The sequence below is a fragment of the Sceloporus occidentalis genome, unplaced genomic scaffold, assembly GCF_023333645.1.
Source record: "Sceloporus occidentalis isolate IW3139 unplaced genomic scaffold, rSceOcc1.0.p SCAF_1, whole genome shotgun sequence".
NCBI lineage: Eukaryota > Metazoa > Chordata > Lepidosauria > Squamata > Phrynosomatidae > Sceloporus > Sceloporus occidentalis.
Window position 1 is genome coordinate 54,797,812 of NW_028316981.1, and position 19,411 is coordinate 54,817,222.

At 39.6% G+C, this 19,411-nt stretch overlaps 1 protein-coding gene across 2 annotated transcripts in view; it reads left to right on the forward strand.

Moving 5' to 3' along the window:
* The window catches only part of ABTB1 (ankyrin repeat and BTB domain containing 1), a 54,159-nt gene that overhangs the window by 18,554 nt on the left and 16,194 nt on the right, over positions 1–19,411 (forward strand). The window contains exons 8-11 of one of the 2 annotated variants that reach the window (XM_089521388.1): positions 5,684–5,799; positions 11,237–11,335; positions 12,358–12,525; positions 17,477–17,677. In XM_089521388.1, coding sequence (XP_089377514.1) covers positions 5,684–5,799; positions 11,237–11,335; positions 12,358–12,525; positions 17,477–17,677 — 584 coding nt within the window. The remainder of the gene's footprint in view (positions 1–5,683; positions 5,800–11,236; positions 11,336–12,357; positions 12,526–17,476; positions 17,678–19,411) is intronic. The other variant, XM_089521397.1, reaches the window with a different exon arrangement.

The following is a 19,411-nucleotide window of genomic DNA, read 5'->3' on the forward strand; positions in this document are numbered from 1 at the left end:
TAACTTTTCTCATGCCATATCAGATGGCACCAGGGTGTGGTTTTGTAATCAGTTTCTTGATTAATATCTTTAAAGCACCATGTTATCTTCCTTGAAGCTAAGCATTCACTAAGTTTTTTAGCTAATTTTTTTTAAAAAAATCCTTCACTCTCCTTGTTGAGGATGCTAGAATCCCCATAGATTGATGTGAACCTTGCATAATCTGGGATATACATTTCCTGCCAAGCTTCTTTTTTTGTGTTTTTAAATGCTCCCCCCCCCCCCATCCTAAAGAGCCTTGAGCCCTTTGGTTGTCTCTTTCAAATACTCCCCTCATTCTTGAAAAATTAAATATGTGGTCAAATGCAAGAAGCTACAGTCTCTATGTGTCTGTTATAGAAGTCATATTTAGCATTATCTTATGAAGACAGAGGATGTGCAAGCAAGATAAATGGCTTGCCAAGCTTTTCTGCTCATCCAGGCGTATGTCCTGCATCTAGTGGACTTGCCTGTATTTATGGCTGGAAACATTTATTTGGGTCTATGTGTACTTTGTTTTCTTCAGAATAATTGGCTAGTTGTTCTCTTAATGTAAGGGTGAGGAACTGCAGTCATTATCAGTCTTTACCAGCATAGCTACTGTTAAGAGATGATGTGAGTTGTGGAGGGCCACACATTCTCTGCCCCTGCTGTAATACCTTGAGAACTACTGGTACCTAACTGATGATAGAAGAAAGTTTTTGGCATGAAATAAATAGAAATGCAGAGAGAATGCACTGTTTGCAACATAATATACATCACAGGATTGTGTGGATGCTTTCATGCCATAAAATCTATTCTGCCTGTGTTTTCTGCAACAGCATAACCCAGATGGAAGCTCCTTCCTACTTTCAGGGACCATATTAAGAAGTTAGTGTTCTCTCTTGCCAAGGAAGGATTGGGAAGAAATAGTGTCAGCAAATTCAGCTGACTGCCCCACCTCCAGTCTAGCATATTCTGGAACAAAGTTTCAAGAGGCAAAAGGTATAATTTCCCTATCTGCTAATGACAATGGTGCATCTTTTTAATGGTGATTTGCAGTTAGACTGTGGTAGATATCAAACAGCATCACTGTAAGATGTATACACACACACACACACTAGGTTCTTTGTCTCCTAGTAATTGTAGTAGCTCTGTAAGCAGGACTTGCTACCATTTGAGGCATGTCTGATTGAGCTGATTGCTTTGAGAGAAAATTGTATTGTACTGTAGCAGTCTTCTTTTGCCCACTACTAGTGGTGTGGTAAGATGAGAGTCACATGTGGTAATCTGTAAAATGTCATGAACACTGACATCTCTTGGTGATGTGAGTCACTTGAGATTGGTGGGGAGCTCAGTTCAAAACTCACTGAGTCATGCTTGCCAGACTAGCTTTGTTTTTGACACAGTATTAACTTGTTAATCGGCACAGGAATACTTTCTTATGACTCTACTTTGTAGACTAACCAAGTTTTCTTAATAGCCACAGTGATAACTGCTTTATTGTGTCTGTTGGTTAAAAAACCTCACAAGCAACAAACATTTTATACTGAAGAGTAGAGTCCCTTCCCCTTGTCTTTTAAATCTGCTTTATGTGTGTTAATCCCAAGGATAAACATTGCTTCCTGAAATAAAGACCATGTGGCAGAAAGCTGGCAAAATAGGGTTATAAGGATGGGAGACAGGGAGATAGCCCAGTGCAACAATCATAAGTAAAACTAGTGCTACACCATAAATTCATATCTCATGTTAATGATTTAGTATTGAGCTCAACAGATTATTTCACTATACTGGTTATTCTGGCATCTCTTTATACAGCAAGGGTAACATGTATATGCATAGTGTAATCCATAATACAACTGCTGAATATAACCCTCAGTCTACACTGCTCTTCTTTAGGTACCCTTGTTTGTACTGAAATGAATCTCTTCTGCAAGTAGAATTGGCTACAGTTCATCTGGTAGAAGCCAAAGAATCTTAGTTTTCAATGAAAACAACACTCATGGTTGTGGAACTGGTTTGTAAATATGTAGGCAGTGTTCACACAGTAGCGCTATACCAAGTTATTTCCTAATCTCTCCTGACATTATTTCTGTGGCTTCATTGGATCCATTTACATAGCAAAGCAATCTTTAAACCCAAGCATTTGGTTCCTTAGAACTTAAACGTGGCCCAAATAATCCTAAACTATTTGCCCTACTTTGATGTGTTCTGATGGAGGTGGGAGTGAGTGGCTCTATGTGAGATTTTGGTTTTTGCTTGTATTTACATGAGCTGGGGATTGGGGCATTCTCAGCCTCTTCCCCCTGCATTCTGTTTTCTCCTTTATAAGTATTTGGGGCACCACGGGTGGATCTTTTCTGTAAACTGTATAGCCTAGGTGTAAGTCAGTGAGTTTATCCTCATTCTGCAGTACTGGGAGTGAGTCCAAAAGAGACCAACTGGCTGCTCCAGCCCCAGTCGGCCCACTCATCCTGGGACCATGGAGACTGAACGCTGTGGTCAGAAGCCACACTTTTTGGTCCGTGTGTTTTGGGCCTGATTTGTAGAAAGCTATCCAGTGACGTTTGAGGCAAAATTAAAACTAGGACATTGCAACTCTCATGCTTAGCAATGATACACTGGGTTTTTTTTTCATTGATTTCCCCCCTCTCTGAGGTAGTGCTAGCATTTCTAACCTTGGATGCTATACAAGAGAGATCAGAAATAAGCAAACTTGCCCAAAGATTCATGCTCACTAGCTATGATTTGTTTGACTCCTCTCAGTTATAAGGATCTGAGGAGGAGAAAGAGGAATAATAATGGCTTACCAACTCAAGATTTATGCTGAATAATTATAGCTTGCTTGTGGCCCCTGTTTGTATATTTTTCTATCCATCAGAACCTCCATATAGGAAGCATAGCCTTCATTAATAGCAGCATTGGGAATCACGTAGCCCTCCAGATTTTGGACTGCAATTCTCAGCAACTCTAGCCAGCGTAGGGAAGATACTGGGAGTTTAAGTGTAGTAGCATTTGAAAGGCTTCACCATTCCACCCCACCCCCTAAGCGATTGAGATCTTTCTTATGAGGTTGTTGATCACCAAAGTAAATGTTACACACACAGTCATTGCATGTAGTAGTTTTTATGGTGAGAGGAATTTTCAGGCCCCAGCCCAGATTAAGGAAATTTAACCTAATGTGTGAATTGGGAGAGTGGCAAATCTTTCATTGGAGTTTTTCCAAAATGCAAATAACAGGTCTTAACTGGGATTGTGGTATATTTCATTTATATCCTGTTTTCCCCCAATACTGAGTCATACGAAGACATAAGTTAAAATGTATGAAAAGTTATTGTTAAACAAGCTATAGAATTAAAACCCTTTAAAACAAGCCTGCTAAAAGATAAATAAATTCTTGCAGTCAATTCCTAAAAGCATTTCACGACAAAAGAATTTTCACTTGCCCATAGAAGGATAGCATGGAGGGAGCAATCCTAGCTAATGTAAAGAGGAAGTTACAAAACCTAGGAGCAGCCACCAAGAAGACCCTCTCCTGTGTTCCTCCCAAATGTGCCTGGGAATGTGGTGCGACTAAAAGAAGAGCCTACCCTAAAGATTTTGGAGCTTGGATAGGCTGATTTAATGAGATAATGTCCTTCAGATAGTCTGGACCCAAACCTCATAGGCTTTTATCAGTTGTGACCAGAACTTTAAATTGTGCTTGGAATGGACAGCAGCCTATGGAGCTGTTGCAACAAGGAAGTTCTGTGATCCCTGTAGACAGGCCTAGTAGACAATCTGTTTGCAGCTCTTTTTGCATGCTGACGTTTCTGAGCATTCTTCAAAAACAGCCTCATGAAAAACATCACAGTTATTCAAACAGGATGCAACTGTGTGCCACTGTGGCCTGATCAGAGATTTCCAGAATTGAACTTAGAATCATAGGCGGGATACAAACCGCCGCTTTGCGGCGTTCCCCCGCCGGCGCCATTTGCTCCACGAGGGAGTCGTAGCAGCCAAACCGCGCGGCTCCCGCGCGGAGCAAAAAAGAAGCTCCATTTCGGAGCTTCTTTTTGCGGCACCTCTATGACGTCGCGAGGTGCCGCTGGCGCATTCATGACGTCATAGGCGCCGCGACACGTCTGGACGCTATGCGTCCAGTACGTAAAGATGGCGGCGCCCATGTGGAAGGGGCGCCGCCATCTTGTACGTATTGTATACGTACTAGGGTTAGGGGGATGCGGAAGCACCGCCCCTTCCTAACCCTAGTACGTATACAATACGTACTATATGGCGGTTTGTATCCCGCCATAGAATAATAGAGTTGGAAGAGACCGCAAGGGCCATCCAGTCCAACCCCCTGCCATGCAGGAAATCAAAGCATCCTTGATAGATGGCCATCCAGCCTCTGTTTAAAGACTTCCAAGGAGGGAGATGCCACTACACTCCGAGGGAGTGTGTTCCACTGTCAGACAGCCCTTAGTGGAACACACTCCACTGGCTTTAACTGTACAAATGCACTCTTGGCCACCACAGGAACCTGGTCTCCACAGTGGAATCTAGAAGTACACTGGAATGAATTGCATCTTCAGGGAAGAGTAACCCCAGCCAGCACATGGTGATTCCTTATTTCCTAGTATGCCTTTTGCTGACCATGAGCACCTCTGCTTTATCTGGAGGCAGATATTTTTGCATTCATATAATCCATTGCTGATGCCAAACAGTGTTTTAACACAAAAACAACTTCCTTGAAATTAGGGGCAAAGGAGAAAAAGAGATGGGGGCCAACAGCATAGTATTGACATCTGAACTCAAAACCGTGGAGAGCCTCTCCCAATGATTTAATGTATATTAAATAGCATGTGAGACAAAATTGAACCACGAGGGGCTCCAGTGGCCTGGGAATCCCCTAGCACCACCACCTTTGGGGTTCTTCTATCTAGAAAAGAATGGAGCCACTTAGGAGCTGCTTAGGGAGCTGGGTATGTTAAGAGGTGACCTGATAGCCATGTTAAAATATTTGAAGGGGTATCATATTGAGGATGGAGCAAACTTGTTTCTGCTTCTCCAGAGACTAGGATACAGAGCAATGAAATCAAACTATAGGAAAAGAGATTCCACCTAAACTTTTGGAATAACTTCTTGATGGTAAGATCTGTTCAACAGTGGAACATGCTACCTAGGAGTGTGGTGGATTCTCCTTTGGAGGTTTTTAAACAGAGGCTGGATGGCCATCTGTTGGGAGTGCTTTGTTTGTGTTTTCCTGCATGGCAGAAGGTTGGACTGGATTGCCCTTGAGGTGTCTTCCAACTCTATAATTCTACAGTAAAAAATAGTGATTCCAAGCTGCATCCCAATGAGGCTGCCCTGGAGTATGCGATGGTTGGTGGTATCAAAACCAGCAGAAACAACAGGGACACGTTCCCTTGTCCAGTTCCCAGGGAAGGCCATTAACTGGTAAGCAGAACTGTCTCTGTCTCATAACTAGACCTGAAGCCAGACTGAAATAGATCTATACAGAGATGAAAAGGATCTGGGTTAGGCCTCCCCTGCTTCAGTTTACTTTACAGATGTCTTGCTTAGTGTGGGCTGAAAGTGCATTGATATGTTTGATTGCACTCAAATAATTTGCATAATAAAACAGTATTCATGTTTTTTCTGTAATTAGAATTTTTGAATTTTGTTTTTGTTTTGCTTCTTCCAGTCTCTTCCAAGCCAGGGACCTGTGTGAAGGTGCTGACAATTGAACCTACAGGTAACTCAAGGCTACAAGAAGACCTGGCTCTGTTAGCAGACTGTGCCCTGCCAGCTGAACTCAGGGTAAGGAAAGCATTAATTTTCCTTGACGCGATCCCCTTTCCTTACTGAATCCTTCCACTTCTGTATTCTTCTCCTTTGGCTGTTTTCTTTGGGCCACACAGTTGCCTTTTGGGTGCTTTTGAAGTCCCATTTCCATGCTGCAAGGATGACAATCCATACATTATTTCTTCTTAACTTCCCTCTCCTTTTACATTTGATCCACTCTTAGATCTACTCTTTGAACTGCATGCATGTTCCTATGGAAGAGATTGTCTTGCAGTAGACCTGCATGGGAATATCTTAACACTACTATACTGTGAAAGGGTCTGGAAAGATGGTTCCCATGAAAGAAATTAGTTTGGAATGATCTGCTTTTCTGTGTTTGGTTATAACATTCCCACACACTTCCTCATTTCCCTATAGTTTACATTGCTGATGGGTGTGAGCAGGGGAAGGAGAAGCAAAATAATAATAATAATAATAATAATAATAATAATAATAATTGTATCCTGCTCTTTTCCCAGAACTGGAACTCAGAGCGGCTTCACAATATTAAAAGAACAATACAATTAAAAACATAAAAAGAGGTGCATTAAAAAGGAATTAAATTATTACAATGTTAAAATAGATAGCTATTAAAATAAAAAACTACATTTTGAAAAGATAAAACTGTGTAAAACATTTTAAAATGAAACAACAAAAGGAATGAATTTCAAAGAGATACTGAAAAATGCAAATTATAGTGCAGATATTAAGATACCTAGGCACATTTCAGTGTTTCAAGAGCAAAAGGTGGTCCTAAATCCTCTCATAAGAAAGCACTTGAATTCCCATGAAAAGTCGCCTGTCAACCCCATGAATTTCATAGTTTTCTTAGGCAAGGAATACTCAGAGGTGATTTTGCCAGTTCTTTCCTTTGAAATATAGGCTATAGCAGTTAATATTCATTCGTGGTCTCCCATCCAAGTACTTACCAGTGCTGACCCTTCTTACCCAGTGCTGACCCTGCTTACCCAGAGGGGATCTGGTGCATTTGGGATATTTAGGCCCTATAACCATCTCAGATAATTTTCTTGGAGAAGGCTTTTTCTTGTGGTTAGGAAAGGCTGTATTGTCCTTTTAGATTTTTTTCTGGAAAAGCTAAATAAAAAGAGTATGTTGTTTGAATATCAATCTTCTAATCCATGTGAAATTGGATTGATTGACTGATTGATTGATTTCAAGGATTTATATCCTGCTTTTCTCCGAAGCTACTTTGCATATTACAGTATAGTACACATATACTCATGAAAACTCTTATACAGTTCTTGGCCTCTGCTGGGGTTTGGCTCCAGGATGCCCTGTGAATTTCAAAATGTGTGGATGCTCAGGTCTCATTGTATACAATGGCTTAGTAAAATGCTGTCCTTATATGAAATGGCAAAATCAAGATTTGCTTTTTGAAGAGGTTTTTTGATACTTTCAAGTTATGGATGGTTGAATCCCTGGATGCATAATCTCTGGATACAGGGGGCCAACTGTATTTCCAGCTTTCTGTCACACATTTTCGTAACTGAGAAGAGAACTTGGTAATGGGAAGATATTTGTTCTCCCAGACATCTTTACCACCTTCGAAACATCCAGTCTTGTCTTATTTTGAAAGCTAAGCAGGATCAGACTGGATGCTAAACCAGTAGGTGTTAATAGAAATCTTCAGATAGGACTATGAAAAAGTTCTTCAGGAAATCCTGGACAGCCGTCACAAACTAGAGCTGACAGTACTGGACTGTATAGACGAGTGGTCTATCTTAATATAAGACAGGTTCCTATGTGAAGTCGAAGGCTCACAAAAAATTACAGGTTCCTATGTTTTCAAATGCAGGTGAAATTGAAACCTGTACTCAATGAGTAGGTTCCAGAGTTCCTATTTTCAGTAGTTAAGATATGCATCAGAAAATCAAAACGTCTGTGCATTTGCTTCACAAAAGTAACATGTGAAGCTACCCCTGATGCATTCATCCTGTGACAACATGTGAACTGGATAGACCAGTATTTTAATTCTCAGCCTTTTAGTATTTGTTTTTAATTTATAGTGTAGAATCATAGAGTTGGAAGAGACCACAAGGACCATCCAGTCCAACCCTCTGCCATGCAGGAATACACAAGCAAAGCACTCCCAACACATGGCCATCCAGCTACTATTTAAAAACCTCCTAAAAAAGAATCCACCACACTCCAAAGGAGTGTGTTCCATGGTTGAACAGCTTTTACCATCAGGAAGTTGTTTCTGTTCTGTGTAAAACCATTTTCTTATTTTAGTGTATGTAAATTTTCGCCTTCCTTTTTGGATTTCTAGCAAAAGTCAACTAATAAAATGTGGCCTTCGTTTTAAGAAGCTTTTATGGACTGTAAATTTCGACAGTTCAATAAAATTGTTTTCCTATGCTCAGAATAAGCTCCCTAAGGCAGATTCATTGCAAGACTTACAGTGTAAGGGAAGAGTACTTCATTATTTTGGATTTTCTAATTTGGAATGTGTCTTCCAAAGTCTTCCAAACACGGAAGTGAATGGTGCAGATTTCTTTTACTTTCCCTGAGAAGTAATTTATATAAAGCTGAATGCATTTCAACATATGGTGAAACAAACCTAACCATTTCACTGGTTGTTCTATAAACACATTTTCATTTATATTGCATTGCACAGTTGTGTTTTAGTTCTATTTCAGGAGTGCTATGACCGCCAACAAATAACAGGTGTTGTATGCTAAATTTGAGAGGAAGGAAATGGTAAAACCTCTTTTGAGTATTCCTTGCCTAAGAAAACCCTATGAAATTCATGGGGTCACCATAAGTTGACAGGAAGGCACATACACATACATGTGTGTGATGTCCCATTGTTTTATTAAACCCTTTCACTGTGCTGAAGGCCCTTACATCAGAGTGCCTCCTTCTTCCATTTCCATTTCTATGTCCCAGGGCTGTGCCAGGACATGGTAGTGCAAATAAGATTTAATATTGGGAGCCATTTTTGTGGGAAAGTAGGGAGAAAAGGTACCCACTGTTTCTCCAGTTGCCTTTAGCTTGTGGGGTTGACTGTACTTTTTTATACGTGATTCCTACAACATATTAAAGGAAAATCATAAGGAAAAAAAAAAAACGCTGGAGAAATGTGTGGTAAGAAATAGCCTAAATTTATATGTAAGCTCTATGTTATAAAGAAACAAAATGATATATCAGAAATGCTGGAGGCTTGTGTGTACCTCATTTGCCATACTATCACCCCAAAAGATAATTGGATGTATGTGCGGTATGTGGACACCACTCCTTCTTGAGCCTGGTCCTTAGTTTAATGTTGTACACAAAGAATTCTGTATTGTTTTGTGAGAATGGTAGGTGGGGAGCAGGATGATACATGTGTGCCTCCAAGTGGAATAGAAATGATTTACAAACATAAAAACTCAGCTATGATTGAATTTGGCATTTTTGCAAGTTACTTTATTAGGTCTTTAACCTCTTACCCTTCTAAGCATATTCAGGGGTAGCCGTGTTGGCTATACAGCATATAGTAGTAACATCCAAAATCCACAAAATAGTGAAACCTTTATTGGCTGACCAAATGCACAAAATACGTTATGCAAGCTTTCGAAGCTCCACTGGCTTCTTCATCAGGCAAAGATGTTAAAAACCAAACAAGAGAAAGATAAAAAAGAGAAAGAAAGAAAGAAAAACGAGAAAGAAAAAAGCCCAATGATGTTGCAGTCATAAGTCTGCATTTTATGAAGATATTGTTATAGTTCTCAGTTAAGATGATACATAGGGATATTCATGTAGGCAGAGGCCATTGCTCCTCCTTGGCCAAGCGGGGAGACAAAGGGTCTTAAATTTCAAGAAATAAGATTTAAAATCCATTAGCAAAAATTAAATTTTATTTCCTGGACTTTACTCTTTGTCCCACATGGCCAAGGAGAAGTGATGGCCTCTGCCTACATGGATTTCCCTCCATACCATCTTAACTGAGAATAACTATAACAACATTTTGAAAAGGCCTATGGCCTTTTTCTGCTGAAGAAGCCAATGGAGCTTGGAAAGCTTGCACCGTGTATTTTGTGCATTTTGGTTGGTCAGTAAAAGGTATCGCTGTTTTGTGGATTTTGGATATTATTGTATGCTTACTCTTCTTTTACTCTTAATGTGATAAAGCCCAGAATTGAGATTTAGTTGTGGGAAAATTGCTGAAAAAAGCTCCCTAATTAATAATATTGCCTAAAGGATGAAGCTACTAATCTGTGATGTGTCAACAAAAATATACTGAGTGACATGGATTCATTGTGATACTGAAAGTTACTGATCTGCTAGAGCATTCTGGTTGTCCTACACTAGTACATACAGCTTTGCTTGCTGGTTTTCTCTTAGTTTTACATCTGAAATCTCAAACTCTTATGTCCTCTCACAGCTTGAAACATGGAAATTGCCTTTCTGTCATAAGATAATAAGAAACAACTATTTACAGACACATGGTACTGTTTATGTAATAAATATGTAGTACATTTAGGATTCCTTCAGGCATTAAGAAGAGAAAAATATATATTTTAGAACACATATTTGCAGCAGGAGATTTTTGCTAGTTGTCTCTGTATTTTTTCCTGATAGTCTGAAATACCGTGTTTATTTTTTGGTATTCTCCTTACCATTTACTACTGTATAGCTTCTTTGGAAAAGAATAAGCATGACTAGAAGGCCAGTATTAACTGCTTTCTGTCCCCTTCTCCCGATGTATAGTTGTGGGCATAAATATATGCATTTGTAAAGGCATATTTCACTTCCTTTTTCATAAATTGACCATAGACCAATTTGCTACCTGTCAGTCAGGATAATGTGTTCTCTATCTGGCAACACTGCATAGACTCTGAATCATATTTTTCTTTAATGCAATTGTACAAACATATCTTTACCTATCCATGACAACCCCAGAAAAAAACTATAGTTACTAGATTTGAAACAAGCAAAGATCTTAAACCCACTTTGACTTACTTTCTAAGGACCTTATTACACGGGAGGGAAGCGCCCCGTCTCACAAAAGCAGGATAGTTTTCAGATGACGTCAGGCTAATTGAGCATTAACCCGACACTAACCAATGCAGAAAGTGGTAAAATTGACACCTTTTTACTTTTGGGATTTTCTTGAAAGTAAAAATCAGCCAATTTTGCCCACTTTCTGCACAGGTTAATGTCAGGTTAATGCTCCATTAGCTCGACGTGTCTGAAAACAATCTTGCATATTCCTGGGATCTAAACCCCGTTTATCCTTGGAATTTGGGCAGTTTGCCTCCTGTGTGAGAAGGTCCATAGTCTGATAACACATTCTAAAGTGGAATGTTTGTGTCTCATTTTCTAATTATATGATTGGTATTAAAGCACCATTTTATATGGATTTTAATGAAGAAACAATAACAGAAAATCTCTGTGTGTGCTTATATAGGTGGGTTTTGGAGAGTTGCCTTTTGACAGCACAGACAACTTCAGCAGCTGTCCTGATGTATGTTTCCGGGTGGCAGACTACAATTTCTTGTGCCACAAGGTATGTATTTATTTTTCACTTAAGGAGTATAGTTTTTATTTGAATCCTATGATACAAACAAGTTTGACATTGTTTTCTAAAAGGGGATAACTGTATTCTTGCATTTTATTTTTTCATGAAATTTTTAACTCAGCCTTTTTAGCTCCAGCAGGAGCACTCAAAGCAGCATACACTGGTTTTAAGACTAGCGCTCCGATAAGGACGCACATTTATCCTGCTGCTGGTTTTTAAGCTAAACTTGGGAAATCATTTTTCTAAAGAAATCACTCCCGGTATTTCTTATTGCAACTCACAGACAAGCATCCTGCCTAGTAAGTGACGTGTCTACCACACAATCTTACACATTTACTTGTAAGTCCCACTGAGTTCCATGGACTTTTTTCCTATAATAGTGCTAGGAATAGTGCACAATAACCTAAATTTGCAAGTTATTATTGGTAGAGCCCTGTTTTACTGTGTGGCAGAAAAAACTCTTATCAAGGTACAGTAGGTGACTAGATCCATAGAAGTAATGTATTAGTAATCAAATAACGTGTTCTTTTAAAATTCTGGCTGCATTTTTATCATATTTAAAATGTAGAACTTATTGTATTTCCAGTCTTTCTCAGTACAGATTTACATTAAATGTTTCTGTGTAGTTATTTTTCTGAGCCACACGACTGCAGTGTTGTGTAACAATAAAAACAGCAATTATGCATCTGCAGCTGCTTGAAATGAAGCCTCTGCCTGAAAATCAGAAAATCACTGCATGCCCTTGGTCTCCTGGAGCAAGTGATTGAACTGGCTAATGTAGCTGTCTAAATCCAGTAACGTGTTGGGATTAGCAGTTCTATAGATGCATAGAGGTGTTTGTGTGTAGCTGGAAAAAAGAAGGAACTAAGTAACATGAAACAGTGTGGTAGTGTATTTAAGGTATCAAATTCTTACCTTGATAAATCTAGAAAGGCTTTATGCTAGTTCTTACGTTGCTTGCTTTAGCCAAAAAGATTCCAGTGTCTTAGGCCTATTTTCTTTGCTTACAGGCATTTTTCTGTGGCCGCAGTGACTATTTCAAAGCCCTTTTGGAGGATCATTTTTCTGAAAGCGAGGAGCTGCAGACACAGCCCAGCATTCCTGTGGTGACCCTTCATGACATTTCAGAGGAAATCTTTATTAGGGTCCTCTATTACATTTACAGTGATGATACAGAGGTGAAGCTTGACATCTTGTTCGTCTGTGATCTGTTTTTATAACCCAGCAAGAATTTGTTTCGATCCAGGAGAAAATTGCAAGGGCAGAATTGGCTCTGTGTAGTTCTGGTGTCTGTTTACATTGCCATGGCAAAGAAGTGTGATGAGCTCTAGACAGGGACCAATAGGTTTCCATATGGCCTAACCTCTTGAGGGTATCCCAACCATAGGATGATGAAAAGTGCCGTGAAAAGTTGTACTTGCCCATATCATTTGTCACCGAAATGAACCATGGTTCTGCAGCAGCTCCTTGTTAGTTCATTAAACTATGTCTCTAAATTCTTGCTTATTCTGGGGAATCTTGAGTACCCCATTTATCACTCAGGCCTGTGTTTTACTTCAGGCTAGAAAAAGATTATCTTCCACTGTAGGGCAGTGCAGCCATCCATAATTGTTAGTGGTGGCTCTTTCTCATCAAAAATATTTCTTTTAAGTCAGCATGTTTATCCAGTTGACAGGACTTGTGCCTCAAGCAGTTTCTTTTTCTGATGCCAGTGGGGAAGTATCTACCTATGGAATCCTAACATCATTACAGTACACAGTGTGATACTCATCTGCCACAAGAGGGCAGTACCAATACACACTTAGCAAAGTAGCTAAAGTATATTTTATTTTGCTCTTTGTCTGCTGCCACATTGAGAGCAAAATTATGATTGTACTTTTCCCCTTAAAAGTCCTAATTGGGATTGCACCCTACATTATTAACACTGCACCTGTTGCACAGTAGTTCTGACAAGTCTCAGCATAGCAGACCTGAGAAGATACTGTATAGAACATGTGTTTTGAAATAGCAGCAAGGTTTGCTTAATATAATAGAAATAGAAGTATATGTGAAAGTGCCCAGTGTCATCTGTGCTGTGCAAATTGTTATGAAAACATGGCTTGTGATATTTAATCCCATGAATTTGTCACTTGAGGGTGTGAGAAGGTGTTGTAATCATTAACATCAGCAGTCCATGGTAGTGCCATTTCAGTGCATGAATGGCTAGGAGTGCTGAGTCTGCGGGGAAAGTAACATATCAGCAAAGGCCCTTCACAGTAAGGAAGACTTTCAGATGAAATAACCATGGAAGGATTGGCTTGTCAAACCTCTTGTTAATATCCTGAGAAGCAAATATCCATTAAGGATGATCCCTGTCTCCTGTTAGCTACAGGAGTGACAGGAAATGTGGGATGTTGAATTATCATCCCCAAGGAAATTGTATCCATGTCATCCGTTGTAGTGTGCTTCAATAAATTGGAAAGTAGGAGTATATTCAGAACTGAAGAATAGCTGACACCGTCCCTCTCCATGAGACTATAGGTATTTGCTGTTTTTTGCCAAGAGCCACCTGTTCTTTTTTCTATGTCATCCTTATATCAACCACATTGATCCCCATCTTAAATAAAAGACAGTGAAAGTGATCCTTTCTTTAGCTGCTGTCCAGGTTTCACTCCTAAGTTTATTGATCTCTAATGGAGTTCATTCCATAGGGATTGGGATGCTTTTCTAGTAAGTATAGGTAGGGGAGCACACTTTGCTCTGTGGAGTACTCTGAGGCTGTGCATCTTCCCCTTTCCTTTGATCTGATTTCCTGCAGGGCAAGAATGAGCCTGCCAACCAAACCATCTGCGTTTGTTTTACTTTAGTTCCCAAGGGAGGTTTGAAAGAACTCTTGCCTTTGGCCCTTACCCATTTCTTTAAAAAAAGGTGGGAGTTGTAGTGGGGCTGAAGCTGTTTTCTTCTTGGATAATGCTATAGACCATCACAGAGATAATACTCCTCTCTAACTTCTAGTGGGCATCTTTGCTACCATCTTGGAAGTGTCAGCTTCATTGTGGAATATTCTCTCAGGTTTATGATGCTTCTTATGGTATCTGTTCCCGCTCTGTGTTTTGTTTTCAGTGTTAGCCTTGAAAAACTAATGTTCTGTGCTGCCCATTAGGCTTTTTAAAACTGTGGGGTATGTTGAAACATTTGCAAATGTTGAAAACCTAAAATTAAAATGTATATTGTTGGAAGAGGCATCTCTACCATCCTTAGATATATTCCCTAGGAATTCAGTTTTGGCCATTATCCTAGGCTTTTAAAAAAATCTCTGACAAATCTTTTTCCTCCCATTTCCAGGTTTCTCACCATGGAGAATTCTAACTTTGGGTTTATCCATGTTTCCTGTAGACATCCTTTTTCCCCAGATAGAAAAGTGGAGAACTCAGCAGTTCCCCTAAGCAGCTGGGTCCAGTGTTTAGTCCAGTGATGGCGAACCTATGGCACCCGTGCCAGAGGTGGCACTCAGAGCCCTCTCTGTGGGCACATGTGCTGTTGCCCCAGCACAGGGTTTGCCAGAGTTTGTTACTAGAAAGCTAGAGGGACATGGCACTTTGCAATAAATAAGTGGATTTTGGGTTGCAGTTTGGGCACTCGGCCTCTAAAAGGTTCACCAGCACTGGTTTAGTGTGTGAACATCAGACTCTTTCATACCTGCATTAGTCAGACCCTTTGCTGCAGTGCTGCAAAGTAAAGCAGCTGCGTTCAGGCAGTACCATGGTGGGTGAGCAGAAGAGTTCAAGGCAGGAGTTGGTGTTTGCATCAGGACTTAAAAAGTCCTAATGGGTGGTGAGCAGTATTCGGGGTCATCTTCTGTCAGCAAACTATCACAGGCAAATACCAACAGCAATTTTTCATAAATTATCACTGTGGAAGAACTGTGGAAGAACAGATATTGGGGAGTTGAAATTACACAGGTCCATTACATAGATCTTTGCCATTAAATCTATAAATGATATATATCAAAATACTTCATCGGCATATGCCGTCTGTTTATTTTATTCAAAAGTGTTTCCTTATGATAGACTATGGATTCATGTTGTATTCATCACCCCAGAGGCTCCTTCAGGAAATGCTATGTGAAAGGCACATCCCACCATAATGCATATACAAATATTCATGCCACTCTCCCTTGTAAAACTACATCCATCTATTCAAATAGGGATCAAAGTCTGTAGCCTACCATCTTATTTTCATTGGTAGAATTCAATCCAGGGAGGTAGGAAGCAACAAAATCATGTGCCTTTCCTGCTGCCATTATGAGACAAATCCTGAATTATCCTCCTAATATATACTTCTATTCTTAGATCTGATTTTTCACTCACCAATGTGATACTAGAGTGGACACGTGAATTTTTAATTTTATTAATACCACCACAAAATGGCTCCTGTAGAGTGTGCCCACTCACAGATGGGCAGTTGTGCCATACACGAGTCACACAAATGTCAGACAAGCATACACCTGGCACAAACACAGGAGAGATGGAAGTATGGACAGAGACATATGGAGGAAAAAGCAAAACAGACATGGGCTCACAGTATGTGGTGTGGAGTGGAGGGGGACACAGACATGCAAACAGTGGTATGGGCTGGGGGAGAACACAGACACAGAGAGATACATAAAAACTCCATTCCTTCCCCTTTGTGATCACTGCTATTCCCACACATGTCATTTTTGATTTCTCTTTCAAAAACATTTTTACAGGGTGCTTTCCCTGCTGGTTCCTTCATTTTCTGCTTGACTGCTCACCTCAGCTTGAAAAGTACATAAAGTTGAAAGTTGCTCTTTTGTCTTCCTCTCTCACTTCTGTGTACTTTTCAACCCCCCTTCCAGCTGATGACAGAGGAAGGTGGGGAAGGAATGCAGTGGTTTTGTAGAGCCTTAGGAACTCTGTGGGTGCTGTTTTTGGTCATCAGCTTCAGGATGACTTTAGTGGTTTGCAATAAACTTCAGTGTAAAACAGCCATCATCAGGCGTCTTGTCAGTTTTGTCAAATCCTAATGAACTCAAGTTCAGTATATTGCATGTTGTTTTCCTGTTGTAGAAAAATGATTACCATGCTGCAATGTATTGCCTTTTAGCTGATTCAGTAATAAGTTACATACTGTATGTCCAGAGGGAAAAAGCAACTATGATATTGGAAACCAATCTCTTGAGGGACTATTGTCTGATTATGATTGAATGTTTTTCCGATTTAATTTGCATGTGCGTTCTGCTATTTCATGTAAACAAAATATTTTTTTCTCAGACCGTGCAGTATAATTGCTGGTTAACATGGCTTTGGCTTTGATGTGGGCAGTGATCCTGTGACAGATCATTATTATAGAACCTACATTAGCCTTATACGCAGCTACACTGAGCTGATTTCTGAAAGCCTAGACATAGTGTGGTATTAAAAAATAGGCCCTCCTTTTCTTCCTTTTAAAAAATTAATAATAAACTGTATTTTTTTATTTCCCAAATGAAACAGAGTAAAAATATTAAATGTTATATCTAATGTAATGGAAGACTGTTTCTGTAAAACAGATTAGAATTTGAGAACATCATGAAGCTATGAAGCTAATCAGAATGCAACTTATGGGGCTGATTATTCGCTAGATCATACCATGAGCTGACTGTAGAACTAGATCCTTCACTGTCATAAAATAGCTGTCCATGTCTGACATGGTTCGAACATACATACTAGGCTACCTTCTTTCCTTAGACCTGTTCTAATTCCCAAGGCCAGTTGAGACCACCTTCTTAGTGATGGTGTTTATGCACGGTTCAGATATTACATCCCTAGAGAGAGCTGTCGTTGGTGAATGGCACTGCAGATCCTTGCTTATATGACCATCTTTTAAATAAGTGTCTTTGCTGGTATTAGGGTAAGCTGGGTTGTGTCTACTCAGTTTAGCTTTTCTCTGTGTAAAGTTATATGGGTGAAGACGTTTAACACGTTATAACTCTTAAAGTTATTTATTTATATCAAGTCTCATGAGTGCAAATATAAGTAAAGAAAATTAACAGAAGAGATGGTAGTGAGTTGTAATTTTGTTTCTAGGCAAAATGTTGAATATGATTGAAGTGCTCCAATTCTGACTGATGTGCCTTCTTTCTAACAGCTGTCTCCTGAGAACGCTTATGAGGTGCTCTGTGTTGCAGACATGTATCTGTTACCTGGGCTGAAACGTCTTTGTGGGAGAACTTTGGCACAAGTTCTTGATGAGGACAGTGTTGTCAGCATCTGGAAGATTGCAAAGCTGTTCCAGCTTACCCGGCTGGAAGATCAGTGCACAGAGTACATGGCAAAGATCATTGAAAAGGTAACAGGAGGAAACTTTGCCCCACTGTGGGGCGCATATGTCAGCCAGAAAACGGCTACCATATTTCTTATGAACTTTCAACTGGATAAGACAGTCTCCCTTACTTGTAAGAAATAGGCATTCGGATCCCTGTACAAAAATGTGCTTACAACAGTGGTAAACAGATGTAGCCCTCCAGATAATGTTGGACTGCAACTCCTGTGATCCATTATTACTGGCTATTTTGGATAGGGCTGATTGAGGTTGCAGTCCAACAGTGTCTGGAAGGGTACACATTTTCTATCCCAGTTTACAGAATAGCAGTGAATAGTGGAGAGTGAAGCTGTCCCACAATCTGTCCCTTCATTGGTAAAGGATTTGGCTGTAGAATTATTACATGGAGTTAGCTTTGAAATGAGCAGTAGGATCTTTTAAAATATTTTTATGTGCGAACTATCTTGGGTACCTTTCCAGGAGAACGGCGGCATAAAAATGAAATAAATAAGCAAATAAATAAAATCTGTGAGTCACAGACCTTTCTTTGTGCTGGGATTCTCACATTATCCTGGTGGTACAGTTCCTTCTTAAAGCAACCATGCTTCCGGACTCTGTTCACAGATTAGTGGTAGAATGCATTTTTTGTGAGAAGAAACACCATTTGATCTCCAGTTAAAAGAATCTATTGTTATTTATTTATTTCATTTACATGCTGCCTTTCTCCCCAAAGCAACCAAGGCAGCTCACAGATTTAAAACAAAACAAAAAACACCATTATAATAAAATTTAAAACAGTTAAAATAATCTAAAAACAATATAAAATTACAGTAAAATATAGTTAAAAGGCATGACAAATACAGTGGAGCCTTTCCTTATGCAGGGGATCTGTTCCAGATGAACCAGTAGCCAGTGAAGCTGTTCCAACAAGAGAGTTATATGCTCCCTATAACTGGCTTCGGTCAGCATTGTGGCTGCAGCATTCTGGATCTGCTGGAGTTTCCGAACAGTTTCCAAAGGCAGCCCCGTACAATAGAGTGCATTACAGTAGTCCATTAAGGAACGTAGAACCAATTACAGTAGTCAATTTAAGGAAGGTAGCATGAAAGACCTCTAAACTGACTCCCTTTTCCAGAGAGCTGTTGCCATTCAGAATAATCAGTATTTGGGTTTCAATAATCTGATTTTGAAGAAGATTATGTGCCTAACTCACATCTTTGATGACCATTCTATAAAATTAGTTGTGCTTTGTCAGTTGGGAGCCTTGTAATTTGGGCCAGTTTTAATTATGCCAAGAAAATCTGCAAAATTAAGGGATTGCTCAGTGTGATTTAAAGTTTTCATGAGTAGTATGGATACCACTTCATTGGAAAAGCAAATTTCATTAAAAGTATGGTGATAACCATGTGACACCAGTATACTTGAGAGTTGTTGTTGTAGCGTAATGGCTAACACCTGAGTTTAAGGAAGTCTCATCTTGACTATGAAACCACTAGGTGATTGTGGAGAACAGCTATATTACTGGTGTAAGTACCCTCCCTGCCTGAAAATCTGTAATGTGAGAAAGAATCCCATTTTGATGTAGAATGGCTATGCTAGAAGAATGTGTGAAATATATTGAATATTTGAAATATACAATATAAATACTAAGTACAGCCAGACCCCGTATTATGTGCAGGATAATATGTCATACAAAATTTGTGTATAATCTGCAATGCTATTTTTTAAAACCTGAAATGAACCATGAAGTGTTCTCTCTAG